Consider the following 16,880-nt stretch of genomic DNA (forward strand, 5'->3'; position numbering starts at 1 on the left):
CCCAACCTTATTTTCCACCCTTTTCTGTAAGGTGGGCGAACAGCAGTGCCTACGTTGGAAATTATTTCCAGGAGTTAAGTGAGGTACTGCATCTAAGGGCTTAGCATGGCACCTAGCACGTGATCCATATTGAAGAATGTATCACAACAAGCGTTGGCTCCTCGTTCTATAAAATGGCAAGGTAAATACATCCAGTTGTCAATACCCTATAAGTAATACCTGTGAATAACTTACTGTGGTGCCTGGCTCGTGGTAAGAGCTCAGAAAATGCGCCTGAGAGGCTGCTTGGGACTCTTCAAGGGCCTCTGGATAGAAAAAAAGGGAAAAGAGGAACATCAACAGGTTTTGTTTAGGTTACAAGAATAAAGAGGTACTCCAGGTACCCACTGAAGGGGATTTTTTGTAGGTATCTGTGAGAGAATAAGAAAGACCAGAAGCAGAAGGCCTTCATTTATAGATCAGGATATAAAAGCAGTTCCTGTGTACAACCAGTAGCCGCTCTGTGACCCAATATGGGCTGGTCAGCTGTTTTTTTCTTGGTTCTTTTTCCTTCTTCCTACCTTGTTACTTCCCAGCTCCCGCATCCTCAAACTCCACGTGCTTCGTGGCTGCTGCTTACTGTCTCCCTATGACTTCCTGCAACACAATAGGCCACTAGCCAGCCTGAAGATTGCAATTTGGAGGTCACACACCTATAGCAGATTCATTTAGCTGGGTGGGAGGGCCAGATCTTGTGGTTTAGTGTCAGCTTGCAGTGCTTAAGGGTTTTGGGTGATGGGTGTAATAAGGATCATACAATTTCTTGGAAATGGGTAGTGTCCCTGGTAGCCCAGAGTGTGGGGTCTGTGATCTGCCTGGTTTGAATTCCAGCATCACCACCAACTAGCTGGGTGACCCTGGGCAAGTCGTTTGTTCATGGGTGCTTAGTTACCCATCTGCAAAATGAAAGTCATAGCAGTACTCAGCTTACAGAATGGCCACAAGGTGTCTTAGTGTCAGAGCCTCCAACAAATAGGAGAAATTCATGCTTACTGCTAGAAGCAATGGAGCAGAGGCTAGAGGGGCATCTTTTTTTTTTTTTTTTTTTGAGACAGTTTCACTCTCCCCACAGGCTGGAATACATTGGTGCAATCTCAGCTCATTGCAACCTCCGCCTCCCAGGTTCAAGCAATTCTCCTGCCTCAGATTTCTGAGTTAGCTGCGACTTACAGGTGTGCACCACCACCCCTAGCTATTTTTTTTTTTTTTTTTTTTGTATTATTAGTGGAGATGGGGTTTTACCATGTTGGCCAGGCTGGTCTCAAACTCCTGACCTCAAGTGATCCGCCTGCCTCGGCCTCCCAAAGTACTGGGATTACAGGCGTGAGCCACCACGCCCGGTCTTAGGGGCACCTTCTTCTCCAGGCCATCACTAAGCCGTATATGGATGGTGAGGACAGAAGCAACTAACCCAGTCCCAGAGGAGGAAGCCTTTTAACTCACACTCCAGCAGAGCAAGGGTCTGCATACATTTTCTTAAAAGGCTGGATAGAAATATTTTAGGCTTTTCAGACCAGACAGTTTCTATTGCAACTATTCACTCTGCTATTGTGTCAGGAAAGCAGCCATAGACAATACACAAATGGACAGGTGTGGCTGTGTTCCAATAAAACTTTATTGATAAAAAACACAGGCAGTTGTTTGCTGACCTGCTGGGGTGGGAGCCTTGCTGAGATCAGCTGCTCTCGGGTACCCCTGCAGCTCCGCCGTTCAGGCCCCGACACCTTTTTCCTTGGGAACTGGTAAGACGCATGTTTCAGCCCTCCTTAAAAGGAAGACTAGCAGGGATGCTGCCCATTGCCCCTGTGTTTCCATAGCAACAAGGCAGCTATATGGAGCCATTACTGTTCTCTGTGACTTCAGAGGTCAGGGGCCATGTTGTAGGACACTGGATATGCTTTCAGATTAAGGCCTTGGGAATGAGCTTTAAGCAGAAGCAACATGTTGCAGAAACAATTTGGGGCATTAGTTGAATGATGCATTTGAGGCGAGTTTGGGGTCCAGCCCTTCTGGAAACATCCATGCCATGCATGGTCTCCAGAATGACTTCTGATCTTTGTCTTGACCCCAAGTGACTTCATCACTTCTGTTCCATGTACACACATGTAGAGCCAAACTCAAGCTCAAGAGTGGCACAAGTTTGCATTGCTCCAGGACTTAGTGTAAAGTTTATTCTACATAAATTTTATGTAGGGCTGCATTCCTCTAAAAAAAAAAAAATTGCTGCTGGTTTCTTTTCCACAGAATTTACAATGGCTCGATCTGATTTCTCTTATGGGCATAAATATATAAGCATGTCCTAAAGGCCATGGAATTTATATAATATCCTACCAATATTTTTCCCTTTATAACTTTATTATATCATTTCCAGCCCTTAAGTAAACCATCACAGCACTTACAGCTGGAATTTAAACGGGACGCTGGAGCAAAATGTTTGTTACCCAGTGGCAAAGACAGTCAAGGAAAGAAACTGACTTGAAAAGGTGTGGTTAATAAGAAGCATTGAGAATCGTAGTCATGGCACTTTGGAGCTTGAAAAAGCCTTGGTTTCTGGTTGGAACATCTCATATTTCCAGATGGGGAAACTGAGGTCCAGAGAGAGACATCTTACCAGAGGTTAAACCAGTAGCAAAAGTAGGATGTGAAACTATGGCCCCGGCTTCCACATCCGTATGACTCACGCTTCAAAGGCCAGTCTGCTTAGCATGATCTCTCAGTCAAGTTTCTCTTCTGTTTCTCTCCCCTCTTCTCCAGGATGGCTACTTTTCTCATCGGCCAAAAGAGAAAGTGCGAACAGACAGCAACAACGAGAACTCTGTCCCCAAAGACTTTGAGAATGTCGACAACAGCAACTTCGCACCCAGGACTCAAAAGCAGAAACGCCAGCCTGAGTTGGCGAAGAAGGCACCGAGTAGACAGAAGGAGCTTTTGAAAAGGAAGCTGGAACAGCAGGAGAAAGGAAAAGGACATACATTCCCTGGGAAAGGCCCCGGTGAGGTGCTGCCTCCCGGGGACAGAGCTGCAGCCAACAGCAGCCACGGGAAGGATGTGTCCAGACTGCCTCATGCCAGGAAAACTGGGGGTAGCTCCCCCGAGACCAAGTATGACCAGCCCCCCGAGTGTGACATCTCGGGCAAGGAGGCCATCTCTGCCCTGTCCCGTGCTAAGTCCAAGCACTGCCGCCAGGAGATTGGGGAGACCTATTGCCGCCACAAGTTAGGGCTGCTGATGCCTGAGAAGGTGACTCGGTTCTGCCCCCTTGAGGGTAAGTTCCAGCCCCATTGGCTCAGAGAGGGATCTCCTGGCCACTTCCTCCTCCTGCCCAGCCCCATTCTGCTCACCTTCTCAGACCTTCTGAGAAAGGCTGCCCTGTTTTCCAAACCCCAGATGAGCACACAAGATCTGATGTGTTCTAGTAGTCCCTGAATGTTGAAGTCTTGTATCAGAAAAATTTTGCAAAATCACATTACCTTTTGTAGGTGCTTTAACCCATTGCCTTTATGGCAAAGGATGAAATTACGGGAGCTGATGTGACGTTTGCAGGAGCCAAGGGAGCTGTATTGATATGGTTTGGTTTCTCTTTCAGTAGAATATTGGGATTAGAATTGACATGAATATTATTGTAATTGTTTATGATTTGAGAGGTTTCTAATTGGTTGTATTAACTTTAGAGGCTCTGTAACTTTCCATTTTCCTTCATCGAAAGTTTCTTTCCCTCTTCTCTTCCTTCTTTTTCTTCCTCATGTGTTTCCTGTTTCCCTCTTTCTTTCCTTCCCATTCCTTTATTTTTTTCTCCCTTTTTCCTCCCTTCCTCCTCCCTTCCTTCCTCATTTTCTTCCTTTGTTTCTCCCTTTCCTTTTCTTCCTTCTCTCTTCTCATTCCCTTCCTTATTTTCCTCTCTTCCCCCTTCCTTCTTTCCTATTTCCTCTCTTCCTTATTTTAGTTTTCTTTCTCTCTCCTTTCCTCTTTTCTTCCTATTTTCTTTCTTCCCTTCTGCATTCCTTCCTGCTTTCTTCCCTCTTCTTTCCTAATTTTTCTCTCCTCCCTCCCTCCTTTCTTCTTTTCCTTCCTTCATTCTTTACTACTTTCCTTCCTTCCTTCCTTCCTTCCTACCTTCCTTCCTTCCACATTTCCTTGCTCTTTCCTTTTCCCCTCCCTCTGTCCCCTCACTGGCACTCTTCTATGTGCTGATGACCTGGTGATAAACCAGCTCTCTTGCTGAGGCACAAGGAGGGATCCGAGCTCTGATCCAGAAATTCACAGGCAGAGTGGAGGGGCCATCTGAAGACGGGAAGTCCAGTTTCACTAGCGCATGTGTAATCGTGCCATTGATGTGTATTTCTTGGTGGTGATTTTCGCCTTCTCTAGTGCCCTTGGAAGGGGAATGACAGCAGCCACAGGTGGCTGCTGAGGTTTCGCTGTGTGCTGGACACCGCACCAGGCTCTGTGCAGTCAATTTGTTTATCACATCCACCACTCTCTGAGGCTGATGCTGATGTCATGAGCCCAATTTTTTTCAGATGAGAGATGTAAAATCCCTCTCCCAAGGTCACATGGCCCTTAAGTGATCTTACAAGCTTACTGTTATGGCAGGAAATTTCGGATCCACTCAGAGTAGAGAGAACCGCAAGGTACCATCACCCAGCCACATGGTCGCTGGTTATTGACTCGTGGTCATTGTTGTTTAGGGCATGCCCCCTTCCCTCCCACTAGCCCCTGCCACCATAGCTTACGATAATCCAGCCTCTGGGAACACTCTTAAATTTTACTTTTCTCCTTGGAGAAGATCTTCTCAAAATGTTTGTGAATTCGTTTGCTCAGTGGTTTTTTCTGTGGAGAGAGGGCGGACAGCATCCAAAAGGCACCTTCCCACGAAGAGATGGTGCCACCAGCAACAAACAGAGAGGAATGCATTTGAAATAAACGGGTGTGGATTTCATTCAAGCTCAGCTACCAGCTAATAGGGAGAGTCCTTTCTGCTCTCAGGGCCTAGATTTCTTATCTGTCCAGGGAGCAGCTTGCATTCTAGGGGTCTTTTTGCTCCACCTTCCCTGGGAGCCTACTTCACTCTTTACTCCTGGCCATCCCTCCTTCTCATTGGGCCACACTGCAAGGCCAGCCCAGCTGTCCCTCACAAAGTGGCCAGAGGTTCACAATACCCCGTTGTTGCTTCTAAATCCAAATACCAACCCCTGCTTTTGTTATCTCTGAAGGGAAAAGACCCTTAAATGAGCATGGAGGCCAGCAAGGAGGCAACAGAGAGCTCTGGGGGCTCTGATGGGGTTGGGGGCATGTCAGAGTCGAGCTAGATGGAGTTTGGGGAGGTGTCAGGGTCAACAGATGCAGCTGGAAAGGATCCACTGAGGTGCTGTTCAGTGTCAAGGCATAAAGTTAGAGAATCAAGCCAGCTGCAGAATTGGGGAGGTAGAGCTTTCTGTTCCGCCAGCATTGATGCATCCAGGAGTCATGCAAGGCTTTGCCTGGTGTCCTGAGAAGGCAAATGCTCAATTCGCCCAACTCTCTTGATGCAGAAAGGAAGTGCAGCAAGAGGATGGCTCCCTCAGAAAAGTAGACTAGAAAGACCTCTTAGAGAACTCTTCATTCGCTACTCTTTTTTTTTTTTTGAGACGGAGTTTCGCTCTGTCACCCAGGCTGTGGTGCAGTGGCATGATCTTGGCTCACTGCAACCTCCACCTCCAAGGTTCAAGCAGTTCCCTGCCTCAGCCTCCTGAGTAGCTGGGATTACAGGTGCCCGCCATCACACCCAGCTAGTTTTTGTATTTTTAGTAGAGATAGGGTTTCACCATCTTGACCAGGCTGGTCTTGAACTCCTGACCTAGTGATCCACCCGCCTCGGCCTCCCAAAGTGCTGGGATTACAGGCGTGAGCCACCACACCCAGTGAGAACTCTTCATTCGTTTCCCTGGACAGATAAGAACATGAGGCTCATAGAGGTGAAGAGACTTATGCCAGGTCACCCAGTTCATTAGAGGTGTTTTTCATTTTAAATATGTGCCTCTGTGTTTACCACTGGTCACAGAATAGAGGATTTAGATCAAATAGGAGGTGGCCACATACACTAAGTGCACAGAAAGAGGGCTGGATGGATGGACAGCAAACCTTCCTTATGGCCCGCATTTGCAGGGACAGGGTGGCAGCAGGGACAACTTTAACAAGTGCATCAATATTATTTTAGTTTCTAGTAGCAAGCATGTGTCTATGCAGTATTTTTGTTTTATATCTGTTTTGTTTTGTTTTTTTGAGACAGTCTCGCTCTGTTGCCCAGCCTGGAGTGCAGTGGTGCCATCTTAGATCACTGCAACCTTCAACTCTCAGGTTCAAGTGATTCTCCTGCCTCAGCCTCCCAAGTAGCTGAGATTATAGGTGCCTGCCACCACGCCTGGATAATTTTTGTATTTTTAGTAGAGATGGGGTTTCACCATGTTGGCCACGTTGGTCTCAAACTCCTGACCTCAAATGATCCACACACCTCGGCCTCCCAAAGTGCTAGGATTACAGGCATGAGCCACAGTGCCTGGCCTACACGATACTTTTAAATAGAAAGATTTAGAAAGAAAAGCTTCCTTTCTGCCTTGCAGTTTCACCCTTGTCTAAGTGGTCCAGGTGGTTCCTGTCTATATTCTTGATTAGATTTGGCACATAGAGTGTAGCAATAATTAAGTGGAGTGCAACGTTTCCAGAATCTTTTGTTAACCTGTGCCTGGCGGAGAAGTTTTGGAGGCCTGAGTTGAATGCCATTCCATGAATGTAATATTGAGCTCCTTCTGTATATCAGGGACAGCACATTTGTTCTGTGAAGGGCCAGATCTTAAGTATTTGAAGATTTGGGGGCCAGTCTTTGTCACAGCCATTCAAGTCTGCCATCCGTCATAAGGCAGAAGCAGCCAGAGACTACACATACACAAATGCACTATGTTCCCATTAAACCTAACTTTTAAAAATAGGCTGGCTGGGCATGGTGGTTCATGCCTGTAATCCTAGCACTTTGGGAGACCGAGGCAGGCAGGTCATTTGAGGTCAGGAGTTCGAGACCAGCCTGGCAAACATGGCGAAACTTCGTCTCCACTAAAAATACAAAAAAATTAGCTGGGCATGGTGGTGTGCACCTGTAATCTCAGCTACTCTGGAGGCTGAGGCAGGAGAGTTGCTTGAACCCAACAGGCAGAGGTTGCAGTGAGCTGAGATCGTGCCACTGCCCTCCAGTCTGGGCGACAGAGCAAGACTCCATCTCAAAAAAAAAAAAAAAAAAAAAAAAAAAGAAAGAAAGAAAAGGAAAAGAAAAAGAAAAAAAGGAAAAAGAAAGAATAGGCCATGGGTCGGATTTGGCCCTTGGGCGTTAGTTTCCTTATCTCTGCAAAATGCTATTACTATCTATAGTTGACCCTTGAAGAATTCTGGGGTTAGGGGTGCCAACCTCCTTGCAGTCAAAAAATAGAGCACAACTTTTGACTCCCCCAAAACCTTAACTGATAATAGCCTATGTTGACTTTTCGCTAACTGGTAACATAAACAGTTGATAAACACATATTTTATATGTTACTTGCATTATATACTGTATTCTTATAATAAAGTAAGCTAGGCCAGGCACGGTGGCTCATGCCTGTAATCCCAGCACTTTGGGAGGCCAAGGCGGGTGGATCACCCGAGGTCATCAGTTCAAGACCAGCGTGGGCAACTTGGTAAAACCCTGTCTCTGCTGAAAATACAAAAATTAGCCGGGTGGGGTGGTGCATGCCTGTAATCCCAGCTACTCGGGAGGCTGAGGCAGGAGAATCGCTTAAGTTCGGGAGGTGGAGGCTGCAGTGAGCTGAGATTATGCCATTGCACTCCAGCCTAGGAAACAGAGCGAGACTCTGTGTCAAAAAAAAATTATAAACAAATAAATAAACGTAAGTAAGCTAGAAAAAAGAAGTTAAGAAAATCATAAGGAAGAGAAAGTATATTTACTGCTCATTAAGTGGAAGTGGATCATCATAAAGGCCTTCATCCTTGTCTTTATGTTGAGTTGAGGAAAAGAAGGAGGAGGAGGAGAGGTTGGTATTATTGAATCTCAGGGATGGCAGGAGGGAAGAAAATCTGTTTATAAATGGACCCGTATAGTTCAAACCTGTGTTGTTCAAGGGTCACCTGTGCTAATATATGTAACACTGCCTTGTCACACCGTGTCCCCACACCAGCCCTACATGCTAAGTCTTTTGCGAACCCTTTTTGTCAGTGAGGAAATTGAGGCTCAAGGAAGGGGAGTCCTTGGCCAGAAACACATGGCCAGCAGGTGACAGAACTGGTATTGGAACTCAAGTTACAGAGCCTGCATCCTTTTCCATAAGCCTGTCCCTCTTGGGGAGGCAAAAGGGTCACTTTATCTCAAATTGTTAAGCCCCAGAGGTGTTCTTCCACCTGTAGGCTCGCGCTCTCTCTCTCTCTCTCTCGTGCCAGGAGAGTGAGTTGTAAGGGAGAAGGCAGGGCATTATTGGGAAACAAGGGGGGCTGATGCTGTCGATGGTTAAGAGCCTGGGGTGGTGGAGCCAGACCACTTGGATCCGAATCCCAGATGTCCCGTGCACAAGCTGTAGGACTTTGGGCAAGTTGCTTGACCTCTCTGTGCCTCAGTTTCTCCATCTGTAAAGGGGAGACGAGCATCATCACACTTAGCTTAGAGGGTTTCCAAGGGCCTAGTACACAGCTAAGAACTGTGCCTGGTAGTATTAATGTACATTGCACATTGCATCCCTATTTGCTTTATGACTGCTCCACAGTTGTTCAAAAAACATCAAAACCTCAGCATCTTAGGACAGGGGTTCCTGCACTTCTCCTGGTCATGCTGAGGTTATCTCCGGATGGCTTTGCAGTGTGAGTTCACCGGAGTTTGTCCTGAGGCCTTTACTGCACTGTCCAGGATGGCACACCCTCCCAGGACCTGTAAGCTGGTTAATAAGACTGGCATTTAAAAGCCATTGCACACCCAGCCTCAGCGACGCTTTAATTTGCTACACCACAGACTCCCCCTTTTGCAATAAATTTACTGTGAATAGACTAATTGCAAAATAACCCTAATTGGGTAGTTATCAATGAACAACTTCCCATGGAACAAAACAGCTTACAATTAATAGCGTTTAAGCCATAAACTATTCTTCTGCAGAAAGCTAAGATGTAATTACACCCCATACGGGGATTGTGTTTCCTTTCTGGAAACCATGACACCCGAATTTCCCTCTGCTTAGGAGGGATTTGAGCTTCAGCCCAGTGGTCCTTTTATTTCTTTGCTAAATGAGGAGATGGAGACAGGGGTGGAGGGAAATTTAATATATGAGTAAATATTCATATACATATGTGCATACACACAGATGGATGCCCTGTGTTTCTCATTTTGCTTTACGCAACATCACCTAAACTTCAGCCAAGAGTGTTCTGGAAGTTGAATATAATTAAGGAAACAGTTCCTCATGGCTGCAAGTCTGAAAAATTCAGGGGAAGAGAAACAGATTTTACATGTTGACTTTGGTAAAGCGCCCCCACTCCTCCCGTCCCTCACGCTTTCTGTCCCCTCGCGCCACCACCACTCAGGGAAAATGTTGAGTCCAGAAGCCTAGGAGATGGTTTGCTTTCGTGACTTTTCTCCTTTACTCTCCAAAGAAAAGGGATTTAGAAGGAAGCCCCAGCTCCATCCCTTTTTGGTGGCAGCTGTTTTCACGAGGGGAAGAGGGATTCCTCTGGCTGTCCACTGGCAACCATGCAGTGGGAGATGCAGTGAGGTATGGGGAAGGGACTCTGCCGCATCACCCCCAGGGATGACCTCAGAGAAATTTGTTTCTAGCCACACACCCTAGGGTCTCTGGTCATTCAACTGGAACCCCTAGTGTTTCAGGGGAGTGAACCAGGTCAGATTGAAAGTCAAGGACAGCTTGGACAATGGGGTTTAATTCCTGGCTCTGCCATTACTCGTGACATAGTCTGCACAGTAAAATGGACACAAAAACTCATCTTCTATCTTTATAGGGTGTTTGGCTGAAATGAGACAATGCATATAAAATGCTGAGTGCATTGGGGAAGTTAAGTGGATATGCTTGGCTTGTTAGTATTACCACAATTACTTTTTTTTTCTGCAATTACTTTTGCACCAATTTAATCATCGCGATGGAGGAGTTGTATAAATGAAGGGGCTACAAGAAAAGGAAAGGAGAGGAGAGGAAAGAGTTGCTTTGACGGTGTCAGCCATTGTTCAGCCACGTCTTGCTGGGTCTGCTCTTCAGACACAGCCCCAGTAGCTTCCAGTCCTCCCCAGCCCCCTCCCTGTCCCCACAACTCCCACTCTCCCCACTTTGGCTGGTACCTCTTGCCTCTCGAGATCCCATCCTGAATGTGCTTCCTCTGGGAAGCCTTCCAGGACCACCTCTTACCCAGAAGCCCTGGTTGCAGGGAACACATGGATCCTGGGTGAAGGGTGCATCTCTGCCCCTTTCATTGTCAAAGAGTCTTTTCCAATAAAGGCTGTTTCACCTGTGACCCATAGGAGGCAATCTGTGCCAGCTGCCAGGTGACACAGCTTTTTCTGCCTCATTATATTTTGAACACCTGCATGTCAGGAAGTGCCCTCCATGCAGTGGCCCTCACGGCCGCCAGCCTCTCTGTGTCTTGAGTTAAAATGTCCCAAGAAAGGCCCTGCTGGCTCCTTGCGTTGCTCCTGCATTTCTTCCCCTTTGCTGGGTCTGGTTAAGCCACCACATAGATGCTGTAAGTGACCTGTGGGTCTGCAGTCTAGACATCCGGGTGAAGAATTGGAAAGGAAAAATGTGAGAAGTTCCAGGGAAGATGATTGGCTGGGAGCAGGGTGGGCTGGACTTGAGTGGGAAACCCAGGTCTGGGCATCTGAGTGAAGGTGGCAGTTCTCCAGGGGGTGATGGGCAAAGGAAGTTGCACATCACTGGGGAAGCTGGCGCAGGTGTTAGAGATGAGGATGAACAGAAGGGGATTCTTTGTGGCAGCAACAAACCATCTTTACCCATCAGCCTTTGCAGGAATGGATTTTTGGATATGGGGATGTTTGAGGGAAGGGTGGCCACTCGCTGCAGAGAGACACTGGCAGATGGTACCGCCAGCTGCTTAAGGGCAGTCTCTTATATATCCTTCCTGCCCTGGGAGCAGTGGGGTAACTACACAGCGTGAGTAGCCGGCTTCTAGAAAGCATGGCTGACAGCCACAGTGGAGGGAAAATAGAACTGGGGATGTCACAAGTGGCCTCAGATAAGTACCTCAGTTTCCCCATTTGTCATCCAGAGGTACTACTTTCTCCCAGATCCTTTGCTGTATCACCAATGATGAGAAAAGGAGGGAATGGCTGTGAAAAGTTAAAAGGTACCACGCTAACAAGGGTAATGTGATGAAGCCACATTGACCCTGAACAGCTTGGCCAAGTGGGTGGGGTTGATGGGCTTTCCCAAGGCGGCCCTTGCAGTTCCAACTGGGCCCTTTGGCATCTCCTTCTGAGGAGCCCAGGAAGGAAGAGGTATCCAGTAACAGTTCACTGGAGTTGGACAAAACTAGTCCCAAAAGTCTTCCTTGGGCTTGCTAGGGAAAGGCAAGAGACTGGCAAATCCAGAGAAAATCAGACCCATTCATTGGTCAGCCACCACGTTCAAGGCTATGCTCCAGGACAGGGCCTCACACACACAGTTTCTGTAAAGGGCCAGATCATAAATATTTGGGACTTTATAAAACGCATGGTCTCTGTCTCAGCTATTCAACTTTACCATTGTAGCATGAAAGCTGCCATAAACAACACATCAACAAATGACCATCGTGGGCATGCTTCAGTTCAAGTCATTTGTGGTCACCGAAATGTGGGTTTCACATGATTTTCACTTGTTGTGAAATGCTGTTCTACTTCTGATTTGTTTTCTACCCACTTAAGAATGTAAAACCATTCTTAGCTCAAGGGCCATGCCAAAATAGATAGCTACAGGCTGTGGTTTGCCAATCCTTCTTCTAGGACCTGGGGTTAGAGCCGTGAACAAGAGCGGAGAACACCTCATCCCACTTGAGTACCATGTCCATTGGTTCTGGGAATCAATTTTGTGCATCTAGATGGCTGTACCCTCATGGCGCTTCTACCTGAATAGTGGAGACCAGAGGTGACAAGTGAATAGCCACATCTGCAATCTAATGTCTGGATATGACTCTACGATTTATTTGAAGATGTTGAGCAAGATGAGTGGACAGGCGAGGTGGGGAACCATTTAGGTAGGTGCCTACAGGCCGTATGTGGTGGCTCACGCCTGTAATCTCAGCACTTTGGGAGGCCAAGGTGGGTGCATTGCTTGATGCCAGGAGTTCGAGACCAGCCTGGCCACCATGGAGAAACACCATCTCTACTAAAACAAAACAAAACAAAAGTTAGCCAGGTGTGGTGGTGCATGTCTGTAATCCTGGCTACTCAAGAGGCTGAGGCACAAGAATCGCTTCAACCCAGGAGGTCGAGGTTGCAGTGAGCTGAGATCACAGTGCTGCACTCCAACCTGGGTGGCACAGCAAGACTTTATCTCAAAACAAACAAACAAACAAGCAAAAAAACTATATAGGTGCCTAGAGAAGGAACAGAAATAGATTTGGTCTCATTGTGGAAGAACTTGCTAAGAATTAAGCTGCTCGCAAATGGAACAGTTCCTAGTCTTTGGATATGCTGAATTTGTTTATTCATTTAATACTTATTGAGAGGCTACTTTGTGCCTGACATTGGTTTAGATGGTGGGGAAAGACATGCCAGGGGCCTGATCATACTCATCTTTGAATATCTTGTGCTTGGCACATCATAAGCCTCACCTTGCTCTCACTGGGAAAGAAGATAACGTGGTTGCTTTTAGCCTCAGTGGCTCAACCTCCCTTCACCCTGGGGTCTCTACAGACGCCTGTGTGCACCAAGCAAAGCGATGGAAATGGGCATCTCGAGTCTCTGTGGAGGTGGTGTTCTGAGCATGGCATCCACCACCTGGGCCCTGAAACTGTTTGTCACCAGCTCCCTTCAATATACCCTCATTCAACCATTAGTCATCGAGCATCCCCTGTCTATGCCAGGAACTAGTTTGGATGGATTCATTTGGGAGGAAAGCAGACAGAATCCCTGTCCTCAGGGAGCTTGCAACCTGTTAAAGGTGAGTAGGGAAACACAGGGGTAAATGATCATTAAAATGTGCATGTAGGCCAGGTGCGGTGGCTCATGCCTGTAAACCCAGCACTTTGGGAGGCAGGCGGATCGCTTGAGGTCAGGAGTCTGATACCAGCCTATCCAACATGGTGAAACCCCATCTCTCCTAAAAATACAAAAATTAGCTGGGTCCCAGCTACTCAGGAGGCTAAGGCATGAGAATCGCTTTAGCCTTGGAGGAGGTTGCAGTGAGCTGAGATTGCACCATTGTACTCCAGCCTGGATGACAGAGCGAGACTCCATCTCAAAAAAAAAAAAAAAAATTCACATGTAAAATTGCATCAGCAATTCTGGGGAGATGCACAGTTGTGTTTTATAGTTGAGCTAAGAGATAAAGGGTAGTAAAAGTTAACTAGAGGAAAGGCTGAAGGGGAACATTACAGGTCAAGGGAGCATCGTGTGCAAAGGCCCATGGGTAGGAAGAGGTGTTGATAGTTTAAAACACAAGACCAACAAGGGAGCTCTTGCTATAAGCAAAAAGGTTAATCTGCTCATAGGCCAAGTTGTAATTCCTAAAAGTGCTAGGTTTAGAGGATCTGTGTCTTTGCTTTGAGCAAGGAGAATGGAGGTAGAGGCATCTCTCAGTACTGAACTGAAATTGCCAGAGACCTGAGGGGAAGGTAGGCCCCCCTGTATTAGTCTGTTCTCATGCTGCTGATAAAGACTTATCTGAGACTGGGTAATTTATAAAGAAAAATAGGTTTAATGGACCCACAGTTCCACGTGGCCGGGGAGGCCTCAAAATCATCCAGAAGGCAAAAGACGTCTTATATTGTGGCAGGCAAGAGAAAGAGCTTGTGCAGGGAGATTCCTCTTCATAAAACCATCTGATCTCATGAGACGTATTCAGTATCACGAGAACAGCAAGGGAAAAACTCGCCCCCATGATTCAGTTACCTCCCACCAGGTTCTTCCCACATGGGAATTATGGGAGCTACAATTTAAGATTTGGGTGGGGACACAGCCAAACTATATCAGCCCCAAAGATAGGGCTCTGGCAGGCTGGGACTGGGGGGCAGGTCTCACATCCTCTCTCTACAGAATCATGCTTCTTCCACTTTTGAGCCCTGAACAAGAGGTCAGCTTGGATCAGGAAAGCAACCCCTGCCCCCAAGTTCTTAGCCCTGGATTTAGGGTACACAGCCTTGGGAGGTCTTGCCTCCTGTTACAGTGTGGTTTCTCATGACATCCAAGTCATGGAAGGGAATCCTCAGTGCCTCCAACAATGGCATAGACTCAGTGTCCTGGGCTGTTTCACTATCATTGATCTGACACTGGATTAGGAGAAGCCTTTGAACCAGACTCAAAAGACTTGTGGCCCCTCTGCCACTTTATCGGCTGTGAAAGCCTCAAACAAGGCACTTGTGTTCTCTGAGCCTCACGTCTTTCCTATAAAACAGATTGCACAAGTCCTCCCCTGCCTCCTCAGGTTGCCGAATAAAATACTGTATTTGAGTGTACTTTCATTAATCCATCGGTCTAGCCAGCAAAGATTTACCAAGCCTCTGTTACAAGTCAGCAATAGGCCACCTCTCGATTGGCAGCTCTTGTGGTTCTGGAAGCCTGCAGGTGGGCATGGGAGACTCGCTTCCATGGCACGGTGGTTGGTGATGATTTTCTTGGCGTTCCATGAATTCTTGCCCAGTAGCTGCCCCAAAACAAGGCAGAGAATGGAGATTCGAAGATCACACAGAATTCTCGCTCCATGAGAGGCTGGCTTCCTTGGGCACAACTGATTGTGTGTCTGCCACCCAGGGCCCCCAAGACAGAGACTTTCTGCAAGAAGGAAGGAGCCCAGACATGGCCCTTGAATGAATGAATGAATGAATGAACGAATGAATGAAATAAGCCCTAGAGTGAAAGGACTAGCTTAGCTCTCTTTCTTTTCTGCACGAGTCAACAAAACTAGCTGGCCTTTTCTCCTCTCTCAAATTATTTGGCACTCCAGGGCTAGGAATTTGTATCGATGCCACTTCCTCCTGGAAGCCTTCTGTGATGCTATCTCCCCACACTGCACCTCTCCAAGTCTGTGTGAGGTGCTCAAGCTGTATGCCCCCAAACCACCTTGCCTGTTCTCTGCTGGGGTACATGTCACAGGATAGCATGGTTGCTGGAGTCCTCTGTAGCCCACACTGAGCCACAAGGGCTGAGTCCCCTTAATTTTGTTGGGGACCGTGAGTTGACACTGGCTGCTATAGCATATCCTGAGTCTCCACCATTGGATCTCCAGCCCCTGCCTGCATGGGGCTAGGACATGAGAACCCACATTTCTTAGGCACTTCCTGAATGCCAGGTGTGGAGGCGAGCACTTTGCATGTGTGATCTCATTGTGACTCCTGCACAGCCCTGGAGAAGGGATGTTCTCTAGTCCCATTGAACAGATGAAGAAACTGAGCCTCAGAGAGGTTAAGTAGCTTGCCCAGGGTCACATTTGCAAGTGACAGACCTTGGACTCAAACCCACTTCTGCCTAACTTCAAAACCGACACCTTTGCTTGTCTGCTCTGTGGTACCCTTAGTAAATGTGGAACCAGATGCGTTAAATCACTGATCTAGCTTCTCCAGAGATAAAGGAAAATGCACTGCATGTTAGTCAACACCTTTCTGTAGCTATTGATATTTGTTACTCACCTTCTCTGCAGCCAGAAAGAACAGGGAGCTAAGGTCTCTGTACAAGAAACTGCTCTTAAATAATAACATTTAACCTCTACGTAGGGATTGTTCAATGCCAAGGGCTATCCTAAGAAGGTTTAGCTACATTAACTCATTTATTCCTCATAACAACTTTGTACTCAAAGAAGTTGAGACACAGAAAACTTACCCAGAATTACACATTTCGCCAGTGGCAGAGCCAGGCTCTGAGCTCAGAGACTTTGGTTCCAGTGGCGTGGCAAGGGGCTTAGCCACTGCACTTTGGTGTCTATAGGAGCAGCTGCATTCAGGCTGAAGCAAGCCCTTTGCAGCCCACATTTGCTCCTTGTGCTCAATCTGTCTGTTGCAAAGAGACCCACCCACACAGTCAGATAATTCACCTGTTTTTGGAGGCGGGGGCGCTGATCCCATCCAAGACACTAAGGACTTGTGTTTGAAGTCAGTTCATTGCCTGGGGTGAGAAATAGCCAGCTGCGGTTACCTCCCATTTCTCTGCCAGTTTCTAGTTGCTGTGGTATATTCGTGTTAGTGTAAAAATGACAAAGCAATAATTTTTCATTGTATCCTTCAGTCACCCATGAGAGATTGGATTTAGGTCACAATTTATTACCCCGTGGAATTGAATTCAATTTTTAACACCATGTCAGCCATTCTGGTGTTAGAGCCTTTTAATGGCTGTGAAATTTATACAATGATAAAGTAATTTAAAACATATGTAGGAAGAACATCAGACAAATTGATGTGTATAGAACCCTCTGGTAAAAATTGAATAGGAGATAAACATGGAAAATGGTGATTGATTAAAAGACGGTTGAAATAGTGCTTGCTTTGATAAACTCTTAATGGCGAAATTAGTAAACTAATTTATTCTTCGCAATTTTGAAGAGGGTTTATGTTGCCCTAAATCAGAATCGAGGCTGAGCCACAAAGCGCAAATTAATAGCTCACCTCCAAGTGTGGCATGGATAGAG

At 46.8% G+C, this 16,880-nt stretch overlaps 1 protein-coding gene across 1 annotated transcript in view; it reads left to right on the forward strand.

Moving 5' to 3' along the window:
• XYLT1 (xylosyltransferase 1) overlaps positions 1 to 16,880 on the forward strand; it is a 371,514-nt gene that overhangs the window by 210,471 nt on the left and 144,163 nt on the right. Inside the window, exon 3 of the mRNA XM_055253692.2 lies at positions 2,794 to 3,304. Coding sequence (XP_055109667.2) covers positions 2,794 to 3,304 — 511 coding nt within the window. The remainder of the gene's footprint in view (positions 1 to 2,793; positions 3,305 to 16,880) is intronic.

The sequence above is a fragment of the Symphalangus syndactylus genome, chromosome 18 (genome assembly GCF_028878055.3).
Source record: "Symphalangus syndactylus isolate Jambi chromosome 18, NHGRI_mSymSyn1-v2.1_pri, whole genome shotgun sequence".
In the NCBI taxonomy this organism is placed as follows: domain Eukaryota; kingdom Metazoa; phylum Chordata; class Mammalia; order Primates; family Hylobatidae; genus Symphalangus; species Symphalangus syndactylus.